Source organism: Symphodus melops (genome assembly GCF_947650265.1).
Source record: "Symphodus melops genome assembly, chromosome: 19".
Classification (NCBI taxonomy): domain Eukaryota; kingdom Metazoa; phylum Chordata; class Actinopteri; order Labriformes; family Labridae; genus Symphodus; species Symphodus melops.
This window is the reverse complement of record NC_136709.1, coordinates 22,111,887-22,139,877: the sequence shown is the minus strand read 5'-3', so window position 1 is coordinate 22,139,877 and position 27,991 is coordinate 22,111,887. Positions and strand designations below refer to the sequence as shown.

The 27,991-nt window shown below is 51.0% G+C and overlaps 3 protein-coding genes across 3 annotated transcripts; 2 read left to right on the top strand and 1 right to left on the bottom strand.

Moving 5' to 3' along the window:
* The first annotated feature begins 248 nt into the window (after positions 1-248).
* On the top strand, positions 249-19,485 carry zfyve26 (zinc finger, FYVE domain containing 26). The gene is made up of 42 exons (XM_079370596.1): positions 249-444; positions 1,486-1,769; positions 1,840-1,915; positions 1,990-2,076; positions 2,294-2,437; positions 3,987-4,326; positions 4,891-5,015; positions 5,101-5,265; positions 5,432-5,520; positions 5,605-5,750; positions 5,837-6,037; positions 6,476-7,012; positions 7,096-7,254; positions 7,338-7,489; positions 7,576-7,819; positions 7,906-8,169; positions 8,251-8,370; positions 8,448-8,618; positions 8,699-8,932; positions 9,051-9,156; positions 9,275-10,128; positions 10,461-10,660; positions 10,791-10,895; positions 11,100-11,222; positions 11,309-11,485; positions 11,710-11,959; positions 12,251-12,349; positions 12,434-12,609; positions 12,710-12,846; positions 12,951-12,979; positions 13,270-13,406; positions 13,676-13,896; positions 14,298-14,445; positions 14,547-14,756; positions 15,916-16,131; positions 16,205-16,402; positions 16,622-16,830; positions 16,915-17,089; positions 17,182-17,241; positions 17,522-17,704; positions 17,803-17,853; positions 18,195-19,485. The coding sequence occupies exons 2-42, from the start codon at positions 1,579-1,581 to the stop codon at positions 18,405-18,407; spliced, it is 7,722 nt and encodes a 2,573-aa protein (XP_079226722.1). The 5' UTR covers positions 249-444; positions 1,486-1,578; the 3' UTR covers positions 18,408-19,485.
* Positions 19,486-19,582: 97 nt separating this feature from the next.
* Positions 19,583-23,486, bottom strand: rdh12 (retinol dehydrogenase 12). The gene is made up of 7 exons (XM_079370590.1): positions 23,277-23,486; positions 22,660-22,778; positions 21,959-22,114; positions 21,775-21,879; positions 21,482-21,691; positions 21,185-21,374; positions 19,583-20,300 (listed from the first exon to the last, which is right to left on the bottom strand). Exons 1-7 carry the CDS (start codon positions 23,468-23,470, stop codon positions 20,198-20,200), a joined length of 1,077 nt encoding a protein of 358 aa, XP_079226716.1. The 5' UTR covers positions 23,471-23,486; the 3' UTR covers positions 19,583-20,197.
* Positions 23,487-24,342: 856 nt separating this feature from the next.
* vti1b (vesicle transport through interaction with t-SNAREs 1B) lies at positions 24,343-27,035 on the top strand. The gene is made up of 6 exons (XM_079370593.1): positions 24,343-24,524; positions 24,605-24,663; positions 25,005-25,202; positions 25,419-25,592; positions 26,231-26,292; positions 26,368-27,035. The coding sequence occupies exons 1-6, from the start codon at positions 24,428-24,430 to the stop codon at positions 26,459-26,461; spliced, it is 684 nt and encodes a 227-aa protein (XP_079226719.1). The 5' UTR covers positions 24,343-24,427; the 3' UTR covers positions 26,462-27,035.
* The last annotated feature ends 956 nt before the right edge of the window (positions 27,036-27,991 follow it).

Below are 27,991 nucleotides of genomic sequence, written 5' to 3'. Positions count from 1 at the left end.
AATGATAAATAAAAATCAAAATATTGTTTGTAAAGTTTTTATTAATTTGTTAAAAATCTTTGTTTTGCTTACATAAATACTCAGATTTCTTTTTCTCAACGTCTTTGTGAGTTTATTTTAAATATTAATATTTTATGACTTTTATTTTATATTCTTTATACAGTCTGTGGTTTATTCATGTAGCAGTTTGAAAGCTTGGATTTCCGACAGCACTTTAAGGTAGCATCAAAACAAAAAAAGCACACTGGGCTCGCGCTTCGGGAACGCCCACTGTCTTCCAGCCTCCAGCGCGTGCCAACCTTTGACCAACCAGCGTCGCGGAATCAGCTGATTCTATCACATGACGTTAGCACGTTAGCGTGCAGCCAGCCGCCTAGCATAACAGCGGAGCGCGCGGAGAGTGAAAAACTCCGAGTTTAAGGAAAAACAGAGAGAAAGAAATGAGTAAGTGACGCTGTTAAATACTCGATAACTTACATACGGGTTATAATGTGCTCACGAGGACTGTTACGGAAGTTATCAGACTTAATCTGCGTCCACAGACAGTCAACATTATTTGGAGCTAATGCTAATGCTAAGTGTGGACAGTGAGTGTCTGTCAGGTGTGACAGACAGACGGCAGGTAAACACAGGAAAGGTGAGCTCTGTGGAGGACACTGTGATTGTGTCTGTCTGCACAGAAGAGTTCACATTTATTTATTTATTTTAAAGTACATTTTATCGATCCTGAGAGAATCAAAGCAGCTTCCAAACAAACTTCCCATCAGTTTGTATCCACTTCATGTTATTCTGTTTAACCAGCTCAGACAATCAAAGAGCCTCCTCACAAACAAACACAACACACACACATTTTAACATGCAGTCTTGGTCCAGATCTCCCACAAACACATCAGGGAGAACATCAGCCTCCAAGTCACTTCACATCCTCATCAAACCATCCAATGAGAGCAGCTCTTTGTTCCCAGTAAGGCTCCACTTCATCTCTGACCTTCAACACATCTCATATCGACATTGGGACTGATGCTGACCCACGCCGCCGATCAAGATCGAGAAAGATCTTTGTCAGAACTTCCCTCAAATCATCTCCATGACGACACAGCTCCTTCTGTTAAATAACAAAGTTTAAACTTGCACTTCAGTTTATAATATTTTATTTTATGAGCTGAGTGAAATCAGCACAACATTTTAAAACGTTTGCTCTTTGAATAAGAAACGCAGCACCGGGTTTGTTAAGTATTAATTATCAAACATCAGATCAGAATTGAATCAAAGCGGATGAATCTCAAAAGAAAAGATTATAACTTCCTGTTCTGGTCTGACTGATGGAGGTCGGACTTGTCTGCATATTAAAATGGACGTAAGAACAGAAACATGTATACGATCTGATATACGTTGCAGGTCCAGCTGAGTCTGAGAGGAGGAGGGGGGGCAGGTTTTTAAAAGTCTGTGAGCTCAACAAAAGACTCAAACAGATTTCTGCTTCAGGTGACGGAAGCTCCAGTTTCCTCCTCTGCCGTTTGCAAGTGAAGGTGTCTCTCTGTTTGTGAGCACCGAGCGTCGCGGCGAAGAGCGAGCGCCATGCATCCGTTCGGCTGTGAGGCGGAGACCTCCCTCCAGGATCTGTTCCAGTACTTCAAGAGGTGCCTGCAGCACGCCGAGTGGGAGCTGGCGAGCGCCTGCGTGCCTCAGCTGGTCCAGTCGGCAGGCGGACTCTCGGAGGACCTGCGAGACATAATCAGAGCGATAATCTGCCATCCGTACAGTCTGCAGTGAGTAACGCAGCGCTCGTAATGTACCCGTGTTGTCTGTGCCGCGGATTTATCCTGTGTGTTTTTGCAGATGGGAGTCTGTGGGGAGTCCACATAGACTGGCCTGGTTCTGGCTTCAGGTTCTGGAGAAATGGACAGAAGACGAGGTGAGAGAACTGAAGATGTTTGTTAAGCTCGGTCCGTTCACACCGACACGTTTTAAAAGGAGGTTTCTCTTCAGGTCCCGTCAGACACCAGGAGAGAGCTGGACTTCCTGCTGCTGCTGGAGGAGCTCGGCTCAGACGGCATCCCGGAGGCTGCCCTCAAGGTCATTTTTCACTTGATCTGAGTGACGCTCTGGTCGTTAGGCAGCAGAAGGCCGTCTCCATGACAACGCCCGCTGTATGAGCGACACTGCTCTGTTTGTTTCTACTGTTTTTTATTTCAGATGGTTAATATCCCGATCAGACGCAGAGCGAGCAGGGTGTGGATCTTGGAACACTGAACTGTGTGATTTACTGTTTGCACATAAATCCTCTCTGCAGGACTTACACCGGGCCTTTATGGAAACACAGCAGGACGCCGTCGATGGTTCGAGGACGAGCGATGACGCTGTGAAGTCTTGCCTGCAGACGCTATTGGAGAAAAAGAAACCGAGACTCGCCCAAATGCTGGCTCATTTCTTACAGGTAGAGTCGAACACACACACACACATTAAACTTCCTCATAAAAAGACGAGAAAGGAAGTCAAGGTTTTCTGCACAGGCCTCTTATTGAACCTTTCAAATCCAACATTTTCATCTTTTTCTGAAAGGTCCAATCAGTGAGCTGTGTAGAGAGTGAGATGATGACATGAAGGAAACATGCTGTGTTGCAGCGATGGAAGCGGGCAGTGGAACTGCTTCAGATAGAAGTGATTGTACCCGAGCTAAAAAGCCTCTGCATGTTTCTAATAAGCTCCAGCAGCAGAAAGCTGCTCAAACTAGGATCAATGTTGGAGATGAAACATGGAGAGAGGTTAGAACGCAGAAAGCTTTACAGACCCATGCAGAGCTGGCTAAACACTGAAGCTACAGTGTCCACCACATGCAGAGCTGGCTAAACACTGAAGCTACAGTGTCCGAGCTGGCTAAACACTGAAGCTACAGTGTCCACCACATGCAGAGCTGGCTAAACACTGAAGCTACAGTGTCCACCACATGTAGAGCTGGCTAAACACTGAAGCTACAGTGTCCACCACATGCAGAGCTGGCTAAACACTGAAGCTACAGTGTCTCTACATGCAGAGCTGGATAAACACTGAAGCTACAGTGTCTCTATATGCAGAGCTGGCTAAACACTGAAGCTACAGTGTCCACCACATGCAGAGCTGGCTAAACACTGAAGCTACAGTGTCTCTATATGCAGAGCTGGCTAAACACTGAAGCTACAGTGTCCACCACATGCAGAGCTGGCTAAACACTGAAGCTACAGTGTCCGAGCTGGCTAAACACTGAAGCTACAGTGTCCACCACATGCAGAGCTGGCTAAACACTGAAGCTACAGTGTCCACCACATGTAGAGCTGGCTAAACACTGAAGCTACAGTGTCCACCACATGCAGAGCTGGCTAAACACTGAAGCTACAGTGTCTCTACATGCAGAGCTGGATAAACACTGAAGCTACAGTGTCTCTATATGCAGAGCTGGCTAAACACTGAAGCTACAGTGTCCACCACATGCAGAGCTGGCTAAACACTGAAGCTACAGTGTCTCTATATGCAGAGCTGGCTAAACACTGAAGCTACAGTGTCCACCACATGCAGAGCTGGCTAAACACTGAAGCTACAGTGTTCACCACATGCAGAGCTGGCTAAACACTGAAGCTACAGTGTCCACCACATGCAGAGCTGGCTAAACACTGAAGCTACAGCGTCCACCACATGCAGAGCTGGCTAAACACTGAAGCTACAGCGTCCACCACATGCAGAGCTGGCTAAACACTGAAGCTACAGTGTCCACCACATGCAGAGCTGGCTAAACACTGAAGCTACAGTGTCCACCACATGCAGAGCTGGCTAAACACTGAAGCTACAGTGTCCACCACATGCTGACCTGTGTGAGAGGAGGGGGCGGAGCCAGACAGCTCTCTGTGATGATTAGAGTTTAGACTGCAGTACTCATTTTAAACACTAGGGGTACAAAAGTTTGCACTGTTGCATTGCTTGGTTTTTTTCACGTATTTTCACGCTTCCTCCAGAACCAGTCGTGCACAGAGGAGCGCGGTCTGCAGCACACATTCATCTCGCACCTGATGAAGAAGCTGGGGAAGCCGGAGAGGAGTCAGGAGAAGGTGGGCGAGTGGGCGGAGGAGATCTACTCGGTGTTGTCGGTGATGCCGTGGAGCGCGGGGCGAGGAGGGGGCCAGCTGGAGGGGCTGTGTGAGGCTCTGTGGGCGGCCAGAGACGGCCCGCTGAGAGAGGAGAGGATCCTCAGCTCGCTGCTGCGCCCGCACACTGACGCTCTCGTCTCCGTTTACTGCTCCACCGCTTTGAGACTGCAGAGGGATCATCTGCTGAAGAGCGCGCCCCAAACACAAGGTGACCCCGGGGTGGGCTTCACCCTCCTCCACACCCTGAATGTTGAGCATTAGTTCATGCATGAGGGATGTTCCTCCTCACTGACATGCTTTTAGTTTTCAAGCACTTTTTAAAAAGGTGCTTGAAAACCTCCCCACCTGATCCCAGTCCAGACTCAGGACTTTCCTGTTGTAGTTTATTTCCAGACAGAAGCAGAGTGATGAACATTTACGACTTCTCTTCTTTTAATCCCACTTCTGCTTCTGTTCTCACACAATCACTTCACATGATGTTACAGCTGTTTTTTAAATCACTAATGTCACTTCCTTTTATTTGGTAAAACTACTTCTTTTTTTTTTTTTTTAAGGAACATTTAGTGTTTGCTGAATTTAAAGGCTCACTCACACGTAGCGGTCGGGGGTTCAATCCCCAGCTCCTGCAGCCATGTGTTCTGGGGTCAAACACTAAAGCTGGATTTGCTCCTGCTGCTTCATCATCAGTGTGTGAATGTGTCAGAGAGCTTTGAGTGGAAGACTATAAGAGAATGATAGCTGACCTCTGGTTCCCCCCCCCCCCCCCCCTCAGCGGACCTTCCTGAAGCGGAGAAGTTGGCCCTCAGTCTGTGCAGCCACAAAGATCGGCCCTCCGTCTGGCAAACCATTTATTTCGAGTGTCTCAGCAGTGGAAAGCACTTCCTGGAGCAGGTGTTGGTAAGAAACTCGTGTTAGCATGAATGTAATCACGTCTCTGTGAAGTCCTGAGTGAATAATCAAACACACGTGCCTCTGCTCCAAGGTCACAGCTCTGGACCTGATGAAACACGAGGACTTTCCTCAGCTCCGAGGTTTACTGCAGCGTGAGTTTCAGCCTCTGTCTCGCCTGCTGCTCCTGCTGGGATGGACTCAGTGTCGCAGCCTGAGCGCGGCCCAGACGCTGCTCCGCCTCCTTCACCACGAGCAGGTCAGAGAGTCAAACGTTCAGGACCGTGTCAGGTACAGCCAGAACCCTCGAGCCCGGGCCGAGGAAGTGTCCGGGTCAGCAGACCTGGACTTCAGGGGTGAAGCATTAGATGTCACATGGTGTCAGGTGTGAAATCAGTTAATGAAAGTGTGGACGTTCTTCTTAGGCGCCAGCCAGCGACGCTGTTCTGCAGGAGTTTGCTGATCTTCTGTCGTCTCAGCTTGAAATACTTGAGTGGTGTAAAAACAACAGCCCGTAAGCATCTCTCTCTGAACCTTTCCTGAAGTGTCTCTGCAGCTGGATCCTGTTTGATCGTTCTCCTCTGTCGCGTCCTCTCAGAGGGGTTTCCAGCGAGGCGTTGCTGGCTCAGCTCTACACTCTGGACAGCCACTCGGCGCTCTACGTTCTGCACTCTCTGACTCCGCTGGCTCAGTTTGAAGAGCGAAGGATTCTCGATCTGCTGCAGCCTCTGCCCCCAGCGACAGGTCGCCCCCCCGTCATCGCGCTGCCGTAGAGTCTGACGTGGAGTGTGGGGTGACTTTCCTAAAGCCTGGTCTTTGTTTCCCTGCAGAAGCGGAGCGGGTCAGTCCTCTCGGCGCCGGCGTGCAGAGGAACGTCATCCTGTTCCAGGGCTTCTGCGCCATGAAGTACGCCGTCTACGCTCTCTGTGTCAACGCCCACAAATATTCAAACTGCAGCCAGTGTGAGCCGCCGCCACCGCCACCGCCGCCTGCTGAGGGAGAAACGGACCTCCATGAAACCTCCTCGAATGGTACAAAAGCTTTCTGTGGTTTGATGTCTGATTCATTTCAAGAGAAAGATTCTTCTCTTATTTCATCGTTAAAGTAGGAAAAGAAAAACAAAAATGCAAAATCACAGCTGTTCAGTCTTCATCCTCGTGTTCATGGGGCCCAGTGGTTAGTGCGCACGCCCCACGTACGATCAAAGCATCCAAAGCTCGGCTCACTCCTGGTCGCTGTGACATTGTGCGTAAGATGAGGTTGTCATGGCGATGGAGAAGCTGAGGCCTGTTTGCTGTCAGCAGTGTGCTCTCCATGATCGATCCAACTCTGGAGGTTTGTCTCACTTCCTGAGGACTGCTGAGGTTCCCTCGGGCAAGGCACCAACCGAGAGACGCTCAGGCAGGAGACTGCAGGGAGAGAAACGCTGCAGTGGTCTCACCTTGTTGTTGTCGGTTGTGTGTCTCCAGGTCAACATCTGAGGTTTCAGCACTTCCTGTCGGAGTGTCAGCTCTACCTGGAGGCGGTTCCTGCCGTCTTCCGTCTGGAGCTCCTGGAGAACATCTTCTCCCTTCTTTTTCTGTCCACGGCCGACTTTGTCCAGAAAGACACAAACTCCAGTCAGAGCGCTCAGTCAGACGGCTCATCGGGTCCGAGAAAGACGAACATGGAAGCAGAGATGAAAGCACAGACAGACAGCCGCTGCAGTCACCTGGAGCTGGGACACTTGGTCCAGGGCTGCAGGGGCTTCCTGGCGGACGTGACGGCCATGGAAGGTTTCCTGAAGCTGCTGAAAGAAGGGCTGGAGGGCATGTGTGTGGTGGGCCAGCAGGACGGACAGGAAGCAGGGCGAGCGCTGCCTCGGGAGGCCGAGGCGGCTCAAAGTCTGGGCTGCTCGGTGACGGCTGCCACGTTCGGCTCCCGGCTGCAGAGGTTGTCCAAACGCACCGCCGAGGCTCAGTGGAGGCTGCAGATCATCACCAGCAACCAGGGCGGCAGCAGCAGCGGTGAGAGCAGCTTTGAGGATCTGTTGCGTTGGCGTCATGCGCTCCTTTCCAAGTCTTCATGCTTGATTTTGTGGCAGGTCCAGAAAGTCCGGTCCAGATGTCGTCAGTCAGCGGTGCAAACGCGTCTGTGGGAGGCAGCAAGAGCTCCAGCCTGAGGAGAAGGAAGAGACCCGGGAGACACTCCATCGAGAGACGAACGTCCACGGAGAGACACAACGGAGACGTGAGCACGAGCACTTCAGGTACAGAAGCTTCACTGTCTGGAGTTCATGAAGTACGTTCCTGCGGTTGGGGGTTCATGACGGAGCTGTTTCTCTTTCTCCAGACGGTGGCGGAGGGACGGCAGCCGGCGGTGTGGAGTGGGAGCTTTGTCCATGCGGAGGTCCACACAGCTGGCTCGTCCCCGCCATGTTGTCTCCTCCTGAGTCTCTGCTGATGTCCTGCATCCGCCGAGGGAACTTCATGGAGGCACATCAGGTCTGCGCTCATCCTCTAGTCAGCGGGAACATTTCCAAACATGTCACGCCGGAGATGGATCTGATGGTTTGGTGGTTTCTCTGCAGGTGTCTCTGGTGTTTGATCTGGAGGCGTCGGCTTGTTGTGGCGAGCTGGTGTTCATGGAGCGCTACAAAGAAGTCCTGGTGGAGTTGGGGCGGGTGGAGCAGAAGATGGAGAGCCGGTCCGTGTCTTCATCCTCATCGTCCTCGGAGGGTTTGGGGACGTCGGCCGCGTCGGTCACGGGGAGGAGTCGGCTCGGCAGCAGCGGGAGATCGACCCTGCAGGCCATCGGAAGTGCAGCTGCTGCAGGTCGGGGGGGGGAGAGTCTGCACATGCAGCTCACACACAGGTGAATGAGCCACGGCTGTCATGCCTCATCTTGTGTTTCCCTGCAGGTGTCGCTTTCTACTCCATCTCAGACATCGCAGACCGTCTGCTCAGCAGCCCTGCTCACCCCATGCCCTCGCTGGAGGAGGGATACTGGCTGAGCCGCTGCTCCTCCGACCCCTCGGGGCTCCTCTACACACTGCTGGAGGAGCTCAGCCCTGCAGCTATGGCCGCCTTTGACCTGGCCTGCTGCCACTGCCAGCTCTGGAAGACGTCCCGTCAGCTGCTGGACACCGCGGAGCGCCGGCTCCACAGCAGCCTGGAAGCTCGAGGCATGGAGCGCGACAAGTTAAAGGTCTGTGTGTTAATCATCAGATTGTTGTTTAATCCTTAATCCCTGCCCGTCTCTGCAGGACTGAGAGTGGACCCCAGGGTCCCTCATGCTGAGGGGATCTGTGGATTTCCCATGGTGTTACAACAGATCAACAAGATCCTGAATCATTCAGCTACTAATAAGACTTCAGTGAAAACAGGTGAGTACAAACACTGACCTGTTGTTTCCACACGACAACACAAAAACACCGCTGCACTGCTCCGCTCCTCTTCATAGACGCTGCTGCTGAAGACCAAGTGTTGGCCAGCCCGTTCGGTTGCTGCATCCAGGACGTGCTCCTGTGTTGCCTTCCAGCTCTGAGTGAAGAGTGCATTGCTGCTCGACTGGCTCTGGCTCAGCGTCTCGAGAGCACCCTGCACATCCTGAGCGCCGCCACGGACGCCGCAGGTCTGCAGAGTAACCAGCGTGTCTGATATGTGATGAAGTGAAATGAGTCTGAATGCTGTGTGTGTGTTCATGCTCTTCAGAGGGCAGAGTGGGCAGCGCTCTCCTGGCTCTGTTGGGGGAACAGGCCGGTCTGAAGCAGGCCGAGCTGGACGCTCACCCCGTGCGCTCCAGCATGAAGCAGCTGCTGCGCTCTCTGGACCAGCTCTGCCCCTTCGAACCCGACGGAGGGCTCGCCAGGCCCGATTATGTGCGCAGTTTCCTCGACTACGTCAACACGCTGGCGTCTGTGCTGGTGCGAAGTCTGGGCTCAGAAGGTAAAATGAGTGCATGCAGGCTTCTTACACATGCAGCTCACAGAGGGAGACAGGAAGGGGAGGAGTCTCAGGAGGGGACACTTCCTGTACCTTATGTTTTCTGATGTTTGTCTCTCAGATCAGAGCAGTGAAGTGAAACTGGGGAATCCTCTGCTGGTGTTGCTGCAGTCCCCGTTTCAGCTGCTGTCCCACCTGCTGTTTGACAGACAGGTGTCTCCTGACAGGTGAGCACCATCATCATGACCTCCGAGACACAGAATAGGGTCAGATGACAGCCTGCTGATAGGATGCTGGTCAGTACATGTTGAGCGTGCTTTAAAGGCGTCTTCTTTGTTTTGGCAGAGTGCTGTCGTTGCTGCAGCAGGAAGGTCTGCGGCTGAGCGTCCAGCAGGTGATCGTCGAGCGATGCTGTGAGACTCTTCCCATGTGGACTTCCTGTTTCCTGTCCAGTCAGAGCAAAAATGAAGACAGCGTGTTTGGTGTGGCCAGTTTGTCCGTCCTGCTCCAGCAGCACGCTCAGGAGCACATGTCCGCTCTGGGACTCGCACAGCCTCTCTCTGACGCCAGCTCAGAGTCTGAAGCGTCAGCCGAGGACCTTTCCTCTTTACTCCCGAGCCTCTCCACCTCGCCCAGCAACCTCTCCACCTCGCCCCCGTCTCAAACATCCTCCTCCTCCTCCTCCTCTCTCTCCTCCTCAAACTCTTTCCTCCTCACTCCCTCTGCCCTGTCTTTCCTCAAGTCTCGCTCCCCCTTACTGGCCACTCTGGCCTGTCTGAGCGCCTGCAGAGGAGAAGCAGCGCGGCCACAGCCTTCGGGATGGTCCGGTTATTTCCGTACTGGCCGTAAAGAGGCGGTCCTGGATGGAGAGCAGATTGCTCGAGAAGCTGATAACCTTTTGAAGGACTTCCCTATCCTCCGTGCTTACCTTCACACCATGGCTGAGCCTGTGCTGGGCTCCATCTTTGGTGAGGGCGAGGAAGGACTCGGGGCACTTGTTTGTGGGAAACCCCTCGTCAGTCTGCTGCTGTCTGGGCCTCAAGCTGAAGTGTCCCAGGCTGTAGCTACAGAGGCCTTCCAGAAGGCTCTGTCCTCCAGAGACCTGTGCAGAGCGCTCAGTCTGCTGGAGCTGTACGGGCTGGGCTGCAGCCAGGAGGGGGCGCTAAGAGACCGCCTGCTTGCCTGCGCCGCTCTCCAAGGTGAGAAATGAGGACAAGTGAAGAAAAGGACACTCATGGAACTGCTTTAAATCCAAAACCTTCATCGATCTGATTTAATAAGAATGGATCCACGTAGAGCTGAATTCACCAAAACCTACTGGATCAAACGTTTAGATTGTGGACTACAGTACCCATTTTGAACACTAGGGGGCAGAGTTGCATGTCTCCTCTTTAAAAAAATGTGTCTCCGAGTTTGGACATTTTGTCCCCATTCTCACTGATGTCTGATGAGTGGGTTCATCTGCACACAACATGAGGAGCTCAGGTGTTCACTGACTGTAAATGTTTGTTGTTGTTGTGGTTCCACTCAGACGGAGATGACGGTATGGGTCAGCTGTTCCGTGTGCAGGACGCTAACCTGCGAGGCCGAGTGGCCCTGCAGGCTCTGGAGCGCTGGCCTCTGTCAGCCTGTCTGGAGCTGCTGGAGTTCTGCCTCAACGATCCGAACACGGAGAGCGTGCTGAGGCTGGACCTGCAGCTCAAGAAGAAAGAGCTGGACCTCTATCACTGGGTGAGAGTTCATCCACGTTGCTCCTTCTTAAAGAAGGAAGTACATGTTAAACTGTGCGTGCAGCAGGTGCTGTTGGATCAAGTCGGTACAGACGTTCTTCAGTGACATGATGTTAATCTTCCTTTGACAGATGTTGAATCTGAAGCCTCGCCTGCCCTGGGCGACTTGGCAGGAGCTGAGGACCGAGTCCCAGACAAACTCTGAGTCCTTGTTGTCCATGATGGTGGAGGCAAAAGTAGGTAGAACTCAGGAGCATCAGCTCAGTGAGCTAACAGAGACAAACAAAGTAAACACAGTAACGACCAACATGCATGAAGCCTTTTTACTTTCCTCCCTGTGCTCAGTGAAGTCTTCACTGTAAACGTTAAACTCCCGCTCTGACGTGTCACATCATGTTAAAGAGCGAGGTTACATGTATTGATGTGATTGTGTCCTGCAGGAGTTTGCTCTGTGTGCGCAGTGGGTGGAGCTCTATCCTGTTGCTGAGCAGCTGAGGCTGCAGCTGCAGACGGAGCATCTGCTTCACCTGCTGGAGAGCGGTCAGATGGACGAGGCTTTCCAGGTGACCATCCAAATAAACATCATGACTTCCCTCTCCGACTCGCTGCTCGATCTTCCTTCTTTACTTACTTCATGTTTTTATTGTAGTTACTGGAGGGCATTTCAGATTTCGCGGTCGGCCTGGACGTCTGTGAGCGCGCTCTGGACCGCCGCCCCGGATTGGCTGCCTGTCACTTCCTGGCTGATTACCTCACTCTGCATTTCCAGAGGCAGGTGTCTCCTGCACGACGCCGACACATCCACGCCCTCCATCTGGGCTCCAAGGTTTGTGTCCATCAGGAAAGATTTCACAGTGTGAAGGCGTTTGCTTTATGCAGACGATGTCATCACTCATGATCAGACCACTGCAGCTTATACATGAAATATGATCTGTAGATAAACTCATGGTTTAGATAGATAAACTCAGATTCATGACATTGTTAACGTTTTGAACGGTCGATCTGAACGTTTGGAGGAGTAAGATGTGATTGAGTGTTTTTCTCCTGCAGGTGTTGCTGACTCTGCCTCCAGCCGCCCGGCACGACTACTTCAACCTGCTGTCTGAGCCGCTGCTGATGCTCGAGCAGCTCTTGATGAACTTGAAGGTGGACTGGGCTGAGGTGGCGGTGCGAACCCTGCGGAGCCTCCTGATTGGTCAGGAGGCTGGCTTTGGGGCCGAGGACATTGACAAGCTGCTGTCTGATTACGCCTGTAAAGCCCTCGACTTCTCCTGCGCACCCAGAATGAAGTCTCGATCCGGTCAGTGCTGAGTGTGAGCTGAAATCACTGACGTGTTGTGAATGTTTGGAGGGGGGGGGGGGGGGTCTTTTCCCTTTCATCGTCTGGGAGCAAAGAAACAGCGAGAGCTCCACGTTGGCTTGAATCATTTTTTCCACTTATTTAATCAGATTTTCTGCACGCACACGCAGCGGCGCTCCCGGCTGAGCTCAGGCGTGTGATCGCACCCTGAGGGGAGCAGTGAACCGTTTGCACGCCGTCTTTTTGACTGATGTTCAGAGCAGAAGCTGACGTTGACTCTTTATCTTTCAGACTCTTTGATCAGCCTGCAGGACGCCGTGCTGCAGTGTCCTGCTCAAGACACCTGCTCCATGTCACACAGTCAGATCGACTCTCCAACAGCATCTGCAGGTCAGACGTCTGCACGCCGTAAAGTCAGGAAATGACACACAGATTTTATTCTGCTTTGGACTCCTGTTTATTTTGTCATTCCAGGCAGCACGCCTTCACACAACAGCTCCGACAGGGAGCGGGATCGAATCTCAGCGGGGAGGAAACCCCGCTCGTCTGCCAAGTTCCAACCACCGGAACAACCCCCCGCCCGCAAAGACTGGGTCCCTGACACCAAGGGGGACGTGTGCATGGTCTGCAAGCGGGAGAGGTTCACCATGGTGCGTGTGCAGACTGACTGCTGTTTCACTTCCTGTAAATGTCTCCTCTCCTCTTCAACATGTGTGTGAAGTGTGTTGTTGACATCTGTTTGTGTTTCAGTTCAACAGACGCCATCACTGCCGGAGATGTGGTCGTCTGGTGTGTCACGCCTGTTCGGAGCGTCAGATGCCCGTGGACGGCTGCCCCGGGGAGGAAGTGCGAGTCTGTGACCAGTGCTACGCCTACTTCCACCCTGAGTAAGACCACGTAGACAAACGCCAAGTCAACCTCGCATGTCCGATGAATCAAACGTTCATCTTTAGAAGTGACTAAATGCTGATTTCTTTCTTTTCATTTGCAGTTCTGATGACGAGCTCGAGCCGGCTGAAGGTAAATAAAGAAACACTTTTATTTAAAGTAACCACCTCGTAGCTTATTAGCACGCTAACTAGCAGCATCCTGGCTGCTCATTAGCATGCTAACTAGCAGCATCCTGGCTGCTCATTAGCATGCTAACTAGCAGCATCCTGGCTGCTCATTAGCATGCTAACTAGCAGCATCCTGGCTGCTCATTAGTCATCAGTGAGAGTTTATTATTGTTGACGTGCCTGGTTCATCATCACTTCGCCTTTCTCACAGTCTCTCTCTCTCGCTCTCTTTTCTCGTGGGTGGAACCGCAGTAGCCGGGAGCCCCGTGGTCACGGAGGACGTGCTCGATGGGATGCTGCATCTGCCTGAAGTGGTTCAACAACAGATCCAACTCAGCAGCAGCTCTGCAGAGAACCAGCTGCTGCGGAGCGAGTTCTACTACGAGCAGGTGCAAACACGTCAGAGCGTTATTCCAACGTGGTTAAACACCCGTGCTGTATGTTGGTGTTCATATGAGTAATAACTGATCAATCAAGATGTCAATAAAAGGTTTTCATGGCTGCAGTATAGTCATGAAAGCGCTCACACGAGGCGAGGCACGCCCAGAGTAGAGCTCACACACGGGCTGATGCTTTGCTGAAAATCACTCTTCAGATCTAAACTTTAAACCAGTTCAACAAACCAGTAAACACTGGTGTCTCTCTTTGAACCCTGCAGGCTCCCAGTGCGTACCTCTGCGTGGCCATCTTGTCTCTGCACAGCGACCAGACATCCTGCGGTCACCAGCTCATCGGCCACTGCCGCGCTCTCTCTTGTAAGCTGACCAACCCCGAGGTGGACGCCTGCCTCCTCACCGACATCATGCGCCAGCTGCTGTTCAGCGCCAAGCTGATGTTTGTGAAAGTGGGCCGCAGCCAGGACCTCGCCCTGTGTGACAGGTACCAAAGGTTTGATTAGCTGCGGGGTTAAAGGTCACTGCGAGGATGTGGAGTTCTAGGAAATGTCAGAGAGAAGGAGGCCATAAAGATAAAGTCATCTGTCAGATCAGCGCTGGAGTGAAGCCAGGTTTCGACAAGAAGCCGTCCTGAAAGATGAGCAGCTGTCAGGGAGTGTTCTCAGTGTGCTGAGTGAGAGAGGGAGGAGGTGAAATGAGTTAACACACCTGTGCAGGGGCAGGTTAGTGTTTCTTCACAGTGAAGATAACAACCACATGTTGTTGTACCGGCTCGACGTGTAGGATTAAAAACAGCACCAAGTATTTTCAACATAAAGTGCAGATGTAAAAATATAAGCTGTGTGTGATAAATATCGTGCATCATGTTTTCTGTTTTGTCCGCAGTTACATCAGCAAAGTAGACGTACTTAAAATCCTGGTTACGGCCAACTACAAATACATCCCCTCGCTGGACGACATTCTGGAGACTTCTGCTGTCACCCGTCTGAGGAACCAGCTGCTGGAGGCCGAGCACTACCAGCTCGCTGTGGAGGTGAGGCGGCTGCAGGGTCGTTTACTTTAACGGGTTCCTGCAAAGTCTGGCTGACTCGATAAATGGAAGAGAAGAGAAATGTGATTGTTTGGCTGCTGCAGGTGTCTACAAAGAGCGGCCTGGACCCTGGCGCCGTGTGGCAGGCGTGGGGGATGGCGTCTCTAAAAGCTGGAAACCTCTCAGCAGCGAGGGAGAAGTTGGCTCGCTGCCTTAAAGCTCCAGTGGACCGAAACCAGCTGAACCTGGGTCCTGTCCTGCTGCAGGAGGTGGTGCAGCACCTGGAGAACAACGTGCATCCTGCTCTGACCACGGTAGGACCGTTAGCTGCGTCAGCGCCGCAGCCTGCTGTTAGCTTAGATTACAGCATGCAGGCTGTCTTCATTCATAATGACTGTAATTCATCCTGTGAGGTAAGACACTGAAATCTATCAAACCATCCATCACTCGTTACATGACCTTTGACCTTTGACACACTCAACATTGTCGTTGAGGAGAGAGCGTTTGCAGCAGCAGGCGGTCTACGGTGCACCAGAAGGGACAAAATGACACATTCAGATCTGAAGGTCTTTGTTGCTGTTCATCATGAGTTTTGTTATGGAGGAAGTGAAATGAGAAGTTTCAGACCAAAGCAGACGATTCATCGTCTCTCCTCATATTTCTCTTTATCCTGCTGAATCTGTAAAACAGGAGGGAAACCTTTCATCTCCTGCAAACTGCTCATTTCATGCACTGTGTTGTTGTTGTTGTTGTTGTTGTTGTTGTTGTTGTTGTTGTTGATGACTGAGGTGCAACATGAAGGGACGGTTGTGTTCCTGCACTGGGACGATGAGGCTGTGCTGGTGTTCACCTTTACACACCTGTGTGTCTATGAAAGGGTTAATGTTTGGAGTTCATGCTCTTATAAGTCTGTGCTCGGCACACTTTGGTCTCAGGACAGAATGTCTCCGACACCTCCTGGAATCTGCGGGGGGGGGGGGCGGGCGGGGCTTTGTTTACTATCTGTGGCTCAGTTATTCAATACGTTGTTATCGTGCAGCGCTGTCAGAACACGTTATCAGACTGGTTTAGTAGTTACCTGCCTAACTGGGTCACTCATAAGGTGTGTGTGTGTGTGTCTCTGTGTGTGTGTGTGTGTGTGTGTGTGTGTGTGTGTGTGTGTTTGTGTCTCTGTGTGTGTGTGTGTGTGTGTGTGTCTCTGTGTGTGTGTGTGTGTGTGTGTGTGTGTGTGTGTGTGTGTGTCTCTGTGTGTGTGTGTGTGTGTGTGTGTCTCTGTGTGTGTGTGTCTCTGTGTGTGTGTGTCTCTGTGTGTGTGTGTGTGTGTCTCTGTGTGTGTGTGTGTGTGTGTGTCTCTGTGTGTGTCTGTGTCTGTGTGTGTGTGTGTGTGTGTGTGTGTGTATCTCTGTTTGTGTGTGTGTGTGTGTGTGTGTGTGTGTGTGTGTGTCTCTGTGTGTCTCTGTGTGTGTGAGACAGCCGCTGGGTGAGGACATCTTGGCGTCCCTGAGGGAGCTGCAGGACGCTCTGGGGGAGTCGTGTCCTGTGGAGCGAGCAGAGAGCCCGTCACAGAGCGCCTCGGTTCATCAGGAGTGTCTGTTCTACCTGAACACGTACGGCACTCACCTGGCTCTGATCAGCTTCTACATGCGCAGAGACTGCATGACGGAGGCCCTGACCTACCTGCTCAACAAGGTGAGGCCCATCCAGCCTGTGTGTCATGCTGTGGTCGAGGAGGTGGACTCAGTGTTGGTTGGTTGTGCTTCAGGACTGTCCGGACGAGGTGTTTCTGGAGGCGGTCCTGCAGCCCGCTCTGCAGCGGGGGAATCTCAGCATGCTGCAGGGGATCCTCGAAAAACTCGACCCGGGCCTGGAAACATGCAGCCGCTACCTCATCGCCTCGTGCCAGTTCCTGCAGCGGCGGGGATACTACAACACTCTGTACCAGATCCAGCAGTTCATGATGGTGAGACAGCACGCGGGTCCCAGCCCGTGGTCGCTGGGGAGGGGCTTAAAAATGAGCCTCTGAGGGCGAGTGATGAGACAGAAGGAAAAACTCTGATCATGTTTCAGTCCGAGAAATAAACATAAAGTGCTGTGGTGTGTTTTGATTGGTCAGAGAGTGAAGTGAGAGAGCGTGCAGCAGTGTGACATGTGAAGGTCATGTGACGTCTTTGTTCTTCAGGATCACGTGCGCGCGGCCATGACTTGTATCCGCTTCTTCACACATGGAGCCAGCTCGTACCTGCAGCTGGGAGAGCAGCAGCGCTGGTTGGTCAGAGCCAAAGAGCACCTGAGGACGTACCTGCAGGAGCAGCAGGGTCGGGGGGCCGGGAGGAGGAGGTCTCAGGTCAACTCATTCAGGAAGATGATGTCATCCAATGACGTGTCCAGGTGATTAAAGCGTCTTCGTCTCCATGCGTCCGCTGATGTGCTGTCTTTGTTTCCATCATCGTCTCCTGCTGCCTTTCTGAACAGGCACATGAACACCATCGAGCTCCAGCTGGAGGTGACTCGTTTCCTCCACCGCTGCGAGACCGCCAACTCCTCCAAGGCTTCCCAGAGCAGCACGCCGCCCTCCAAGGCCCCCGGATCCAGCTCCCCTCCCACACTGTTTGGAGGAAGTCCTGTGAAAGTGGAGGTCGCTTGTAAGGTGAGGTGCAGGTATTTGTGTCCAAGGTTAGTGTTGGTGAAACACCTGAGCACCCTGAGCATCGTCTCACCACGTCATCGTTTCTGTTACAGGTGATGCTGGGGGGGAAAAACATCGAAGAGGGTTTTGGTATCGCTTACAGAGTCATCCAGGTCAGTAGATCCAACAATGCAGCAGCCAGTATGTCCTCCTTCTAACTTTAGATTCTGCTCCTGAATGCTCTGGATTTGATTGGACCAGAGAAGGTAGGCGGGGCTTTGAAGGCTGGCTAAACACTGAAGCTACAGTGTCCACCACATGGTGACCTGTGTGAGAGGAGGGGGGGAGACAGCTCTCTGTGATGATTAGAGTTTAGACTGCAGTACACATTTTTAACACTAGGGGGCGGAGTTACTGCTCCTTCATTGGCTGAGCGTTAGCTTCCACCCTCAGGACTTCCAGCTGGAGGCCCAGGCGGTGTACGTGCGAGCCGGTCAGAGGCTCGTCCGTCAGCGGCAGTACGGCGCCGTGCGGCAGCTGCTCAAGTGTGTCGGGGAATCTGGAACGGCCACGAAGAACGACTGCGACGGCCTCATCCTCAGCTGTGTCTCTGTCGCTGAAAAAGGACCCACTGATGTGAGCAAGGGAAACCCTGTTTTATTAAGAGATAAGAACAAAGATGTGGATTTTAAGAACCCTGACCCTGACTCTCCTCCGTGGTGTCTCTGCTTCAGGCCAAGGAGCTGGAGAGTCTGATCCTGGAGGCCAAGAGCTCGGAGAGCAAGGTAACATGTCCTTCCTCCTCTGATCTCTCTCTTCCTGACTTCCTGCTCCATCCTCCGCCCAGTCCTTCAAAATAAAGGCACCAAACTGTTTTAAAACAAACACACAGAAATCGTAGTTTCATTGTCTAGTTTAGCCTGTTAACATGGAGGGGCGGAGCTTATGAGCTGCACTGCAGCCAGTCATCAGGGCGAGCATGTTCAAACCTGTTTTTAAATTCACCATCCTGTTTTCTTCATTCTGCTGCACTTTGTTTTCATGTGTTCAAACTAAAATGTTTGATCGGTCTCTGATCAGAACATGTTCAGTCAGATTAAAGATGGCGTCCTCCCTCTCCCTGCAGATCAAGGCCTATCTGCTGTGCAGCAAGCTGCGACCTGCGTACCTGCTGGCGGTGAAGCTGGAGTCGAGTCGGGCGGGCCCGCTGGTCCAGGACGTCCTCCAGGCGGCGGAGGGAGCGCAGGACTCTGTGATGCAGAACATCTGTCGCCAGTGGCTTTCTGAACACCTCAACAAGTCGAGTCAGCCGCGGCAGGCCCGACCCAGCGCCAGGTAACGGGTTCAGTCAGCCGCGGCAGGCCCGACCCAGCGCCAGGTAACGGGTTCAGTGAGCCGCGGCAGGCCCGACCCAGCGCCAGGTAACGGGTTCAGTGAGCCGGCTTAAGGAGGGCTCAGAGAGGAGACTCACCGTGGGGCCTTACTTCCTGTCTGTTATCTGTGTACAGTGTGTGAGAGGGAACTGTGAGTCCAGCTCCACAACACCATCCAGTCTGTCTCTAGCATGACTCTCCTACCTCAGCCTAAAGGGAAGAATCCACTGACATGTTCATGTTTGTGAGCCTGAGGGAGGCTGCTCCCTTCATGAAGAGCAAAAACAGGATTTCACATATTTAAGGGCACTGAAGATGTGCTGAAGAAAATAGAGAGTGGATACAGAAAGGGACTTTCAGGTTATAGAGCCGCTTCATCTCATCCTCTCACACTGACAGACTGTTTCACAAAAAGGGAATTCACTTTTTCTTTACTTGTCTTTTTGTTGCCAACACTTTCCACAAACCGTTGTTTCCTTAAAAGGTGACACTTGATGCACGCGGTCGCGCTCACGGCCGCGCGTCGCGCTCACGGCCGCGCGTCGCGCTCACGGCCGCGCGTCGCGTGTCACCACTTCTCTTGGTCGTTGCTCTCGCCTGAAGAACGGGACTGATGACCCGTCCTGATTTGAAAAGCGTCCATGGGCAAAGAGTAGAAGACGTTTGAGACATTCTTGCACTCTGATCCTGCTGGACTGTTGTTCCATCACTGCCGCACTTTATAGCTGTGACTTAAAACAATGTTTAATATGTAATGATGACAGATTGAAGATGAACTGAGACGTCTCCACTCTAAAATAAAAACAAATCAAAAACACTTCCTGAAAGGATCCACGTCTTGGTTTTCTTTTTGTTTGGATCAGTGGAAGGGCTAACTTAGCTTAGCATGACGAGTGGTTACCATGGTTACAGAGGCCCATTCCTATTCCTGTTCTCATACCCTTTCTGTTCCCAGGGGACGTCACCTGACCGTGATCTAAAGGAGGACATACTGTCTGATCACAGAGGAAGAGAGCAGCTCTCTGATTGGTCCTTTAAATTCAGCACGTTTCCTTCATGATCACAGAGGAAGAGAGCAGCTCTCTGATTGGTCCTCTCAGCAGCTTGAACTCTCACTTGAAAGAACTTGGAGAAACACGGCTGTAGTAATATTTCTGTTTATTTACATGGACTGTAAACATTCAACTCTTCACATGAATGTACGTGTAGTAAAAGGCATGTCGTAGAAAACCCCGATTGTAAACTCTTGGCGACCTTTGTGTAAATGCTGAGAGGTGAGTGTGCACTTTGATCCTGACCGATATGAAGTAGAAAATCTTATCCTGACCAATTATCACAAAATACATGAAAGGAAGCCGAGGTTCTGATCCTGTGGTCACCGTGGTAACGCTGTTTAGAAACGCTGGCACAGAACTGTCTGTTTATCTGCGAGTGGCGGGGAAATAAAAAACAGGACATTTGATAAAGATGCTGGTCATTTACCCTGACTCCACCCTTCACAGCTTCTTCGCCCACGCCGCCTTCACGCCGCCTTCACGCCGCCTTCACGCCACAAAAAAGAGGCCAACGCTCGTTTGTGTTCGCCCCACGAAGCTTCCAAAACGCTCGCGCTGTTACGACGTCATTACTGCATTAATACACAAGAAAGCAACTTCACATCATAGAGCCTCTCACAGGATCAGCTGACGGCTGATTGGGTAAGAAACGTTCAAAATACAGAACATGGAAAGTGACAGAGAGAAGGTGGAGACTTGAGTCAGTCCCACTCGATACCCAGGAGCTCGCAGCTGGCGTCCCACAGCCTCCTCGCCGTCTCCTCACTCCTGCCCTGGGGGGCTACGAAGGCGGGGGCGCAGTCGCTGGAATGAGAGAGGGGAGGGGGGGTTACATAATGATGATGTGAGGGTGCTCCCTTCCTGTTTTAATTTGACCTTCATGAGGTGACGGAAGGCAGACGAGTCGACTGCTTTTCTTTATTGAGCCTTTCTAGCGTTATTAGAGAAACGGGAAGGACGGGCAGCGAGGGGCCGAGGTCGTCCTCCGGGGGCCGAGGTCGTCCTCCGGGGGCCGAGGTCGTCCTCCGGGGGGCTGAGGTCGTCTTCCGGGGGCCGAGGACGTCCTCCGGGGGCCGAGGACATCCTCCAGGGAGACACAGGGACAGAAAGTTAGTTTGTTCCTTTCTGTCTCTGTGTTTCCAGGAATGATGCGTTTACTTTCAGGGTAGCGGTCAGTCGGATTGTCTCCGGCGCTCCTGGACGGGACGGACGGTTAGAGGACGCACGTTTGTGACGCTGCAGCAGGAAACGAGAGAACCAAGCTGATCGTTCTCTGTTCGAACACTTGTCCCCCGTTTACAGTCTGACGAGTGTCAAATAAAAGTCACTCATCGTTTGCTTTGGTCTGAGTGATGTCAGCAGTTAGACGACTTCCTGTTTCTGCATCAAATTAAACTTTAAAACACGCCACACGGTCTGATGGTGAAAACGTGTCGGAGCCGCTCAAGTAGATGCAACGAGACAACCGCGACTCCCTCGGGCTTTGTGCAAAGATTCCAAGCGTGCAGCGTTTCCACGGTTACGCTTGAGCTTGTGGGATGTGTGGGACGCCGAGGACTGAGACATTATTCTTTCACGAAGGCGTTCAGAGCGGCTCGGCTGCAACAGTTTGAAAACTCCTGAGAACATTTCCTAAAAATAACGGCCGACACCGACGCACGCACACTTCCTGTTCTGCCGTCACCCACCTGAAGTGTTTCCCAGAGATGGCGTGCAGCTCTTCTGCCACTGCACAGTAGATGCTCGTCTGCGCTCCCTCTCGTGGCGTTTTCAGGAACGTGGCGAAGACGGTGAAGAATATGGTCATCAGGGTGGAATGTCTGGTGAGGTCAGAGTTCACCGTCCCCGGGTGGACAGAGTTCACCGTCACGTTGGTACCTGTCGGGACAAAATGGCTTCTTCATAACTGACTTAAAGAACATGTGACCTTTGACCTGTTGAATTACATATTTGACTTCAGTCTATGTTAAAGTTTGTCGGCGTGCCTTTGAGTCTCCTGGCCAGCTCTCTGGTGAACAGCACGTTGGCCAGCTTGCTCTGGCAGTAGGCCAAGCCGCTGTTGTAGCTCCCCTGGCTGTGGAGGTCGTGGAATCGGATCCAGCCGAAGTTGTGCGCCAGAGAGGAGACCACGACGATCCGGGACGGCGCGCTGCGCTTCAGCTGCCCGATGAGGAGGGACGTCAACAGGAAGTGACCTGCAGGAGTAAACAAACACAGAGTGGGTGGTGGTCATCAGACACGAGGACAGGTGGATCAGTCGGTCCGGTCTCAGTCTCACCTAAGTGGTTGACTCCGATGTGCATCTCGAAGCCGTCGATGGTCTTCATGTACGGGCACATCATCACGCCCGCGTTGTTGATGAGGATGTGAAGTTGGTTGACCTCTGAAGAAGAAAGAAGACGAGGGAGACGGGTCAGGTTTGGTACGTTTAAAGTCCGAAGCGTCCACCGCTCTGCGCTCACCTCTCAGGAACTTCTGTGCGAAGGCTCGTATGGAGCAGGTGTCCGCCAGGTCCAGCTCTCGCACCTCCACGTCAGCACTGGGACACGCAGCTCGTATGCTGGCTGCAGCTTCCTCCCCTTTGTCCACATCTCTGCACGCCATGATCACCCGGGCACCTGTCGTGTGAGAAATAACCATCAGCTGAACTGTGAACAGGACGGACGCCGCAATAATCCAGCCAAGATGTCCGACTGGAGCCAGCAGCCATCTTTGATTCTCTGTGGTTTGAGGAACACTTGTTAGCCAACATCTCGTGTTCCAACAAACCAAGGTCACCCAAAGGAGACACTAACAGCAGAGCTGGCTAAACACTGAAGCTTCAGTGTCCACTCTGGAGAGGAGGAGGGGGGGGGGCAGCTCTCTGTGATGTTTACAGTGTTTTAAACATAACAGTCAGAGTTACATCCTAAACGTCTGCTTCACGCCACATGTAGCTACATGACGAGCTTTATTAGCTTCTTAAATACATTTGTAAACCTTGTCGCCCCCCTCCTGACGTTGGTGAAGGGACACAACTGTCCGAGTTTAAGGACAGAAAAGAGCTGAAGCCTGGTTCTGCTGCTGACACATTTAGCTCTAAATATAAAGTGAGTTCAGGTGTCACTGTGAGCATCTTCTCTGTTGGTACTTTATTGATTTTCTTATCAAACCATCAAGTCACCTCGAACAGCCAGATCCAGGGCGGTCTCCTTCCCGATGCCCGTGTTGGCTCCAGTGATGAGGGCTGTCTTTCCCTCCAGAGCAGCTGTGGACATGCACACTCCTCCTGCTGCATATGTCCTGTCAACCAAACAACGAGCACTGGTTATTACAGGGACACACAGCTGTCCTCTTGGACTCAGCCTCGTCCTCCTGACTTTGGGACATATGTCAGGCTTAATAATTCACAGTGAAACTTGGATAACGTACAGCACGACCCACGCCACCGTGCGGGGCCGCTGCACAGCCAATGGCTCAGCTGGAGCGTGCATACAGATATAACTCCTCCCACGCGCAGCCTCCTGATAGGCCCGAGCTGCTCGGATGGAAGACTCGCGGTTCATCTCTGTGTCAAAGCTCCCACAGCTCCATCATTTCTGTATCACTGATGTTCTGATACAGCGTCAAAAAACGATGGGAATAAAAACCCCGCTGCTGTGACCAATCAGAAGAGCTTTCTAGAATGATGTGCGTGATCATGTCAGAGCCCCTGTCAACCTAGCACCGACCCATTCGTGATGTGATCCAAGCACCGACCCACCCGTGATGTGATAATGAAAAGGCTTGCAGGCTGCTCACCGGATGTGTGTAGAGAATAAGAGCAGCAGGAAGGTGAGCGCTCCGAGGCACGCGACAGCGACGAACAGCAGCATCCTAGGCCGGACTGAGCGCCTCTTCAGCTCGGTGCTGCTCGGTGCTGCTCCTCTGGAGGCTGAACAGCTGATGGGGCGCAGAGCGGAGGGAGGGGGAAGATACACCGCGAACGGAACCATGGGATTGTAGTTTTTTTTCTCTAGGTTACCGGAACTCAGTGTTATTATTATGTTTACCCATTTATGTATGAAATGGTCGTTTTGATAGATCCACATATGTTTTCATTTGACAGATTAAATTAAAAAGCACACAGACTTCTCGTTACTATGACAACATAATACCGCACAAGCACCTGAGAAGCTTATAAGTAGAACACTTAAAAAAACAAGAAATGTATAGACTGTTAGACTTTTCACCAATGACTCTAAGCAGTACATCACAAATCTATCTAACTAACTAACTAACTAACTAACTAACCAACTAACCAACCAGAAAACAACAAATAGGCTGGATAATAACTTGAAATAAATAAAAAATAAAAATAAAAAAATAAAGGTGGGGAACTTTAGTCAACTGGAAACTAAAGTAATTTAACTTAAAAAAGAAAAGATAACCAAAAAGAAAAAAATAATCTAGAAGAGCTTTAAAATGTGTTTTATTGATCAAATAACAAACAAACACGATTAAAATAAATAATTTAAAAGAGCTACTAAATTAATCAATCAAAAACTTCATTAAAACAAAACAAAAACAAACCTCCTACGTTGTTCTGGAGTATCGTTTTAAAACGTCATTTCCCAGAATGCCCCGCGGAAGAAGTTCGTCCCGCGCCAGAACAGAAATCTTATCACGGAGAATTTAAATAATTTTCAGCGATATTAAGTTTTTTTCTACACTGTTTACTGTCAATTAAATGTTGAATATATACTCGGTTTAAGTTCTTTGAATAATTAAGAGCTAAATGATTGTTGTGTTTGATTTCCGGTCCGGAGATCTCGTGCCTGCGTCACGAGGACCATCATGCGGAAGTGATTATCTCTAAAGCAAAAACATCGAGACCAGCAAACAGCAGTTACAGGTGTTAAAGTGTTGATAAATCAAAAGAAGAAGGAGAAGAGTGAGGAGGAGGAGGAGACATGTCGTCGGAGGAGTTTGAGAAGCTGCATGAGATCTACAGATCTCTTTATGAGGAGCTCAGCTTGATGCCGGACAAAGCGCTCACCTGTCACGGAGGTAAACTGGTCTGACTGGTTTTAATGGTTCATGTTGGTGGTCTGTCTGATATTAATGGAGATGTGTTGCTGTGTCCTCAGAGGAGAGGAAGAGGCTGGTGAGGAGCTTCGATGAGAGGCAGGGGGAGGCGGAGGAGGTGGTGAGTACCTGCTGCACGAGCTGCTGCACGAGCTGCAGGGAGATGTGTTTACCTGGTGATGACAGATTTTAAACCCTTTAAAGCATCTCCATATCTGTTTTGATAACACGACAACACAAATCCTAAAAATAATAATCACAGGAAGAAAATGATAATAATAATAATAGTACTAGATTTTTGTAGCGTTAAAAACAAACAATATAAAAGGTAAAATTAGAAACTTCACTTTGGAACATGTTTATTTAAGCTGACTACACGCTTGAGTTTCTGATCTGGTTTTATAAAGCATGTGGACCATGTGCTGTTGTTTAACGAGAGCATCACTTCTCCTCTGCCTGCAGTTAGAAGGAATGGAAGAGGAGCTGCGTGCCGCCCCGCCCTCCCACAGAAACGCCATGAGCACGAAGCTGCGCATGTACCGCAGAGATCTGGGCAAGCTGCAGAGAGACATGAAGGTCTCTGCTCCGGGCTCGGGGTCTTCGTCCATGGCAGGGGGAGGAGGCCATCATGGCATCTATTCATCACAGAACCAGCAGAGTGTGAGTGTGTGTGTGTGTGTGTGTGTGTGTGTGTGTGTGTGTGTCATTCATCTGTGTGGATAAGTGCAGTGCTTTGAGATAATCACAGTCACTACGTCAACATGCAGCAGTGGACTCTGTCTCTTTAAGGGTGTCCTCTTACTTCCTGTTTATAGGTGTTATTTGCAGAGATGCGAGCTGTAGGCAGGTGTTGATTGTTTCCCCCCTCCTGTGCAGACACATCAGCAGTCCCAGAGAGCTTTGCTTCTGCAGGGCACAGAAGCTCTGAACAACGCCAGCCAGAGCATCGAGCGAAGTCAGCGCATCGCCAATGAGACAGAGCAGATCGGCACGGACATCATCGAGGAGCTGGGCGAGCAGAGAGAGCAGCTGGACCGGACCAGAAACAGAGTGAGACCACAGACCATTTCATGAAGCTGTACAGGGTCCTGCTTTAGTTTGATCCACACAGTACAGATAATTAGATGTTTCAGTCACAAGGACAGGTGTGGCATTAACACAGACTCATTACTCCTGAAGTTTTCACGTTGAGCTGCATGCGTGAACGCCAACACACCAATATATTACTCAGACGTTACCTGGATCTGTTCCTGCTGGCCACCTCGTAAATATCCAGCTGGAGATAATGCTATAAACCCCTCTATTTCAGCCCTGCTCAGAACAGGCTGTTTCTGTGTCTGTAGCTTTAAATATGTAAATGAGCTGTGTCTGACCACGCCCCCTCTCTGGAAGGGCTCGGGTGTACTCGCTGCTTTCTGGCTCCATGTCCTATTGTTTACGGTGAGAAGGCAGACTCAGAGGGCAGAACAAACACCTAGCTGTGGGAGTGTCACCCACCTGGGGGAGGGGCTACTGCCCTTTGTGATGTCATGAAGGGGAGGGGCTACTGCCCTTTGTGACGGCCTGTTTGAGCACACATTTTCTGAAAAGTGGAGACAGACTAGAGACATGTTAGAGAAACATGGGAAAGAGGAAGTTACAGAATTTGAAACACAGGTGTGTTACCATCCTGCTGTCTTTCTTCCTAGTTGGTGCATACCGGAGAAAACCTCGGGAAAACTAGGAAAATCCTTCGTTCCATGGCCCGACGGTAAGAGCTCCATTTAAAGATGAGTCTACAATGTAAGCGCGGCTCAAACTGATCACACTTCCTTTGTGTTTGCAGGCTGGTGACGAACAAGCTGCTGTTAGCTGTCATCATCTTGATGGAGCTGGCCATCCTCGGAGCTGTGATCTACCTGAAGTTCTTCCACAGATGAGTGAACTGTTACCTGTCTGCGTCTCCTCCCATCATCCTTGAGCAATAATCCCGTCCTGCTGTGAGACGAGGACAGCGAGACTCTGTGTCTCAGAGCGGCGACTCTGTCCGCTGAACTTGTTAATGGACCAAATCGACAACATCTCCATGGACAAAGTTTGCACTGATGGATCCACGGACGCCCTGCAGCGTTCTTCCCTGCAGCCAGGATTCTCTGCCAGGATGAGTTAAAGCCTTTCTTCTCATTGGTGGATTCTGACAGCAACATGAGCGAGCATCAGCGGTAACACTGAATAGTTTTCTGTAGCGACATGCTGCATTTTACTTCTCGCTCTCGAAGACGGACGAGGAAGGAGTGAGGAGGGGTCTCTACAGGAAGTGACTCTCTCTCTCCTCCCTCAGCAGAGCTCGTTAGCGTGTTGTACAAAGCTAAGATAACGCTATTTAATGATAACCACGTGATTGAAATGTTGACCTCTGACCTGTCTCAACACCGGAGTGTTCATAATAAAAGCCCTTGACTTCAGTTTGTCAACCTTCAAAATAAAAGCCCCAGACTTCAGTTTGTCCATCTTAACGGATGCAGCGTGGATAGCGAGCCTGCGCTCCAGCGTGAGACGGTGGCGTGCTGTCAGTGGATTTCTGTTTGATACCTTTTACCACATGTTTTAAAAGTTTACAATTTAAATAGTTTCAGGATCAAAACAGTCGGAGCCAACAGAGACATCGCTTGATCTCGTCCAGAATCAAATGTTGAAGTTTTTTTTAATCTGGGCACTGAGCCATGAGGTCATATCCTCCAGAGAGAAATGAAACAGGAAGGAGACTTCCTCATGTTATTGTTTTTATGAACGTCACGCCGTCTCATCGTGTTTTTAAAGGTGTAATGATTCCTTATCTGGCGTCTCCATTAAAGCTAATCGTTAACCTCCGCCTGCCCTCCGTCTGACCTCCTCTGACACAAAACATCCGCCAGAGCTCTGACGTCACTAAAGAGTGTGTGGAGTCCCACGACCACGAGCACGACCACGAGCAGCTCAGTGCCGGGCAAACATCATCTGTTACTATGGAATGAATTCTCCACTGATGGACGATGAGGTCATTGTTCACCGCTGTGTCGGTGGAGTGGCACATCTGTCGCTGTGTTTTTCTGTCTCTTGGAAATCACGCCTTCCTGGCGTGACGCCAAGAAGGAAAACACGCTGGTCGACCTGTTTGTGTGGCGAGGGGAAGGCTTGCCTTTAACATTGCCCTCAAACTTCACTGATTTTCTTTGAAGGTTTTTGTGGTTCACAGTAAATCATTTAACGCTGTTAAAACTGATCATGTCAGTTTATTATTACGGAGCCCTTCCAGAGAGGGGGCGTGGTCAGACACAGCTCATTTACATATTTAAAGCTACAGACAGAAACAGCCTGTTCTGAAATAGAGGGGTTTATAGACATGATCAAATACAGGATCAGAGAGAGGAGGAGATCATGTGAGTTTTAGCTCATCACGTCTTTATGCTGCAGGAATAACTGAACCGTCA

Bases quoted from the DNA above. Each gene is read 5' to 3' on its own strand.
- vti1b (XM_079370593.1), top strand. From the start codon at position 24,428: ATGTCGTCGGAGGAGTTTGAGAAGCTGCATGAGATCTACAGATCTCTT. The intron at 25,203-25,418 runs GTGAGTGTGTGT...CCTCCTGTGCAG, and splicing joins CATCACAGAACCAGCAGAGT to ACACATCAGCAGTCCCAGAG. The intron at 26,293-26,367 runs GTAAGAGCTCCA...TTGTGTTTGCAG, and splicing joins CTTCGTTCCATGGCCCGACG to GCTGGTGACGAACAAGCTGC.
- rdh12 (XM_079370590.1), bottom strand. From the start codon at position 23,470: ATGGTTCCGTTCGCGGTGTATCTTCCCCCTCCCTCCGCTCTGCGCCCC. The intron at 21,880-21,958 runs GTGAGCGCAGAG...TTTCTTCTTCAG, and splicing joins CGCACAGAAGTTCCTGAGAG to AGGTCAACCAACTTCACATC. The intron at 21,375-21,481 runs GCACGCCGACAA...TTGTCCCGACAG, and splicing joins GCTGGCCAGGAGACTCAAAG to GTACCAACGTGACGGTGAAC.
- zfyve26 (XM_079370596.1), top strand. From the start codon at position 1,579: ATGCATCCGTTCGGCTGTGAGGCGGAGACCTCCCTCCAGGATCTGTTC. The intron at 5,266-5,431 runs GTCAGAGAGTCA...CGTTCTTCTTAG, and splicing joins GCCTCCTTCACCACGAGCAG to GCGCCAGCCAGCGACGCTGT. The intron at 8,619-8,698 runs GTCTGCAGAGTA...CATGCTCTTCAG, and splicing joins CGCCGCCACGGACGCCGCAG to AGGGCAGAGTGGGCAGCGCT.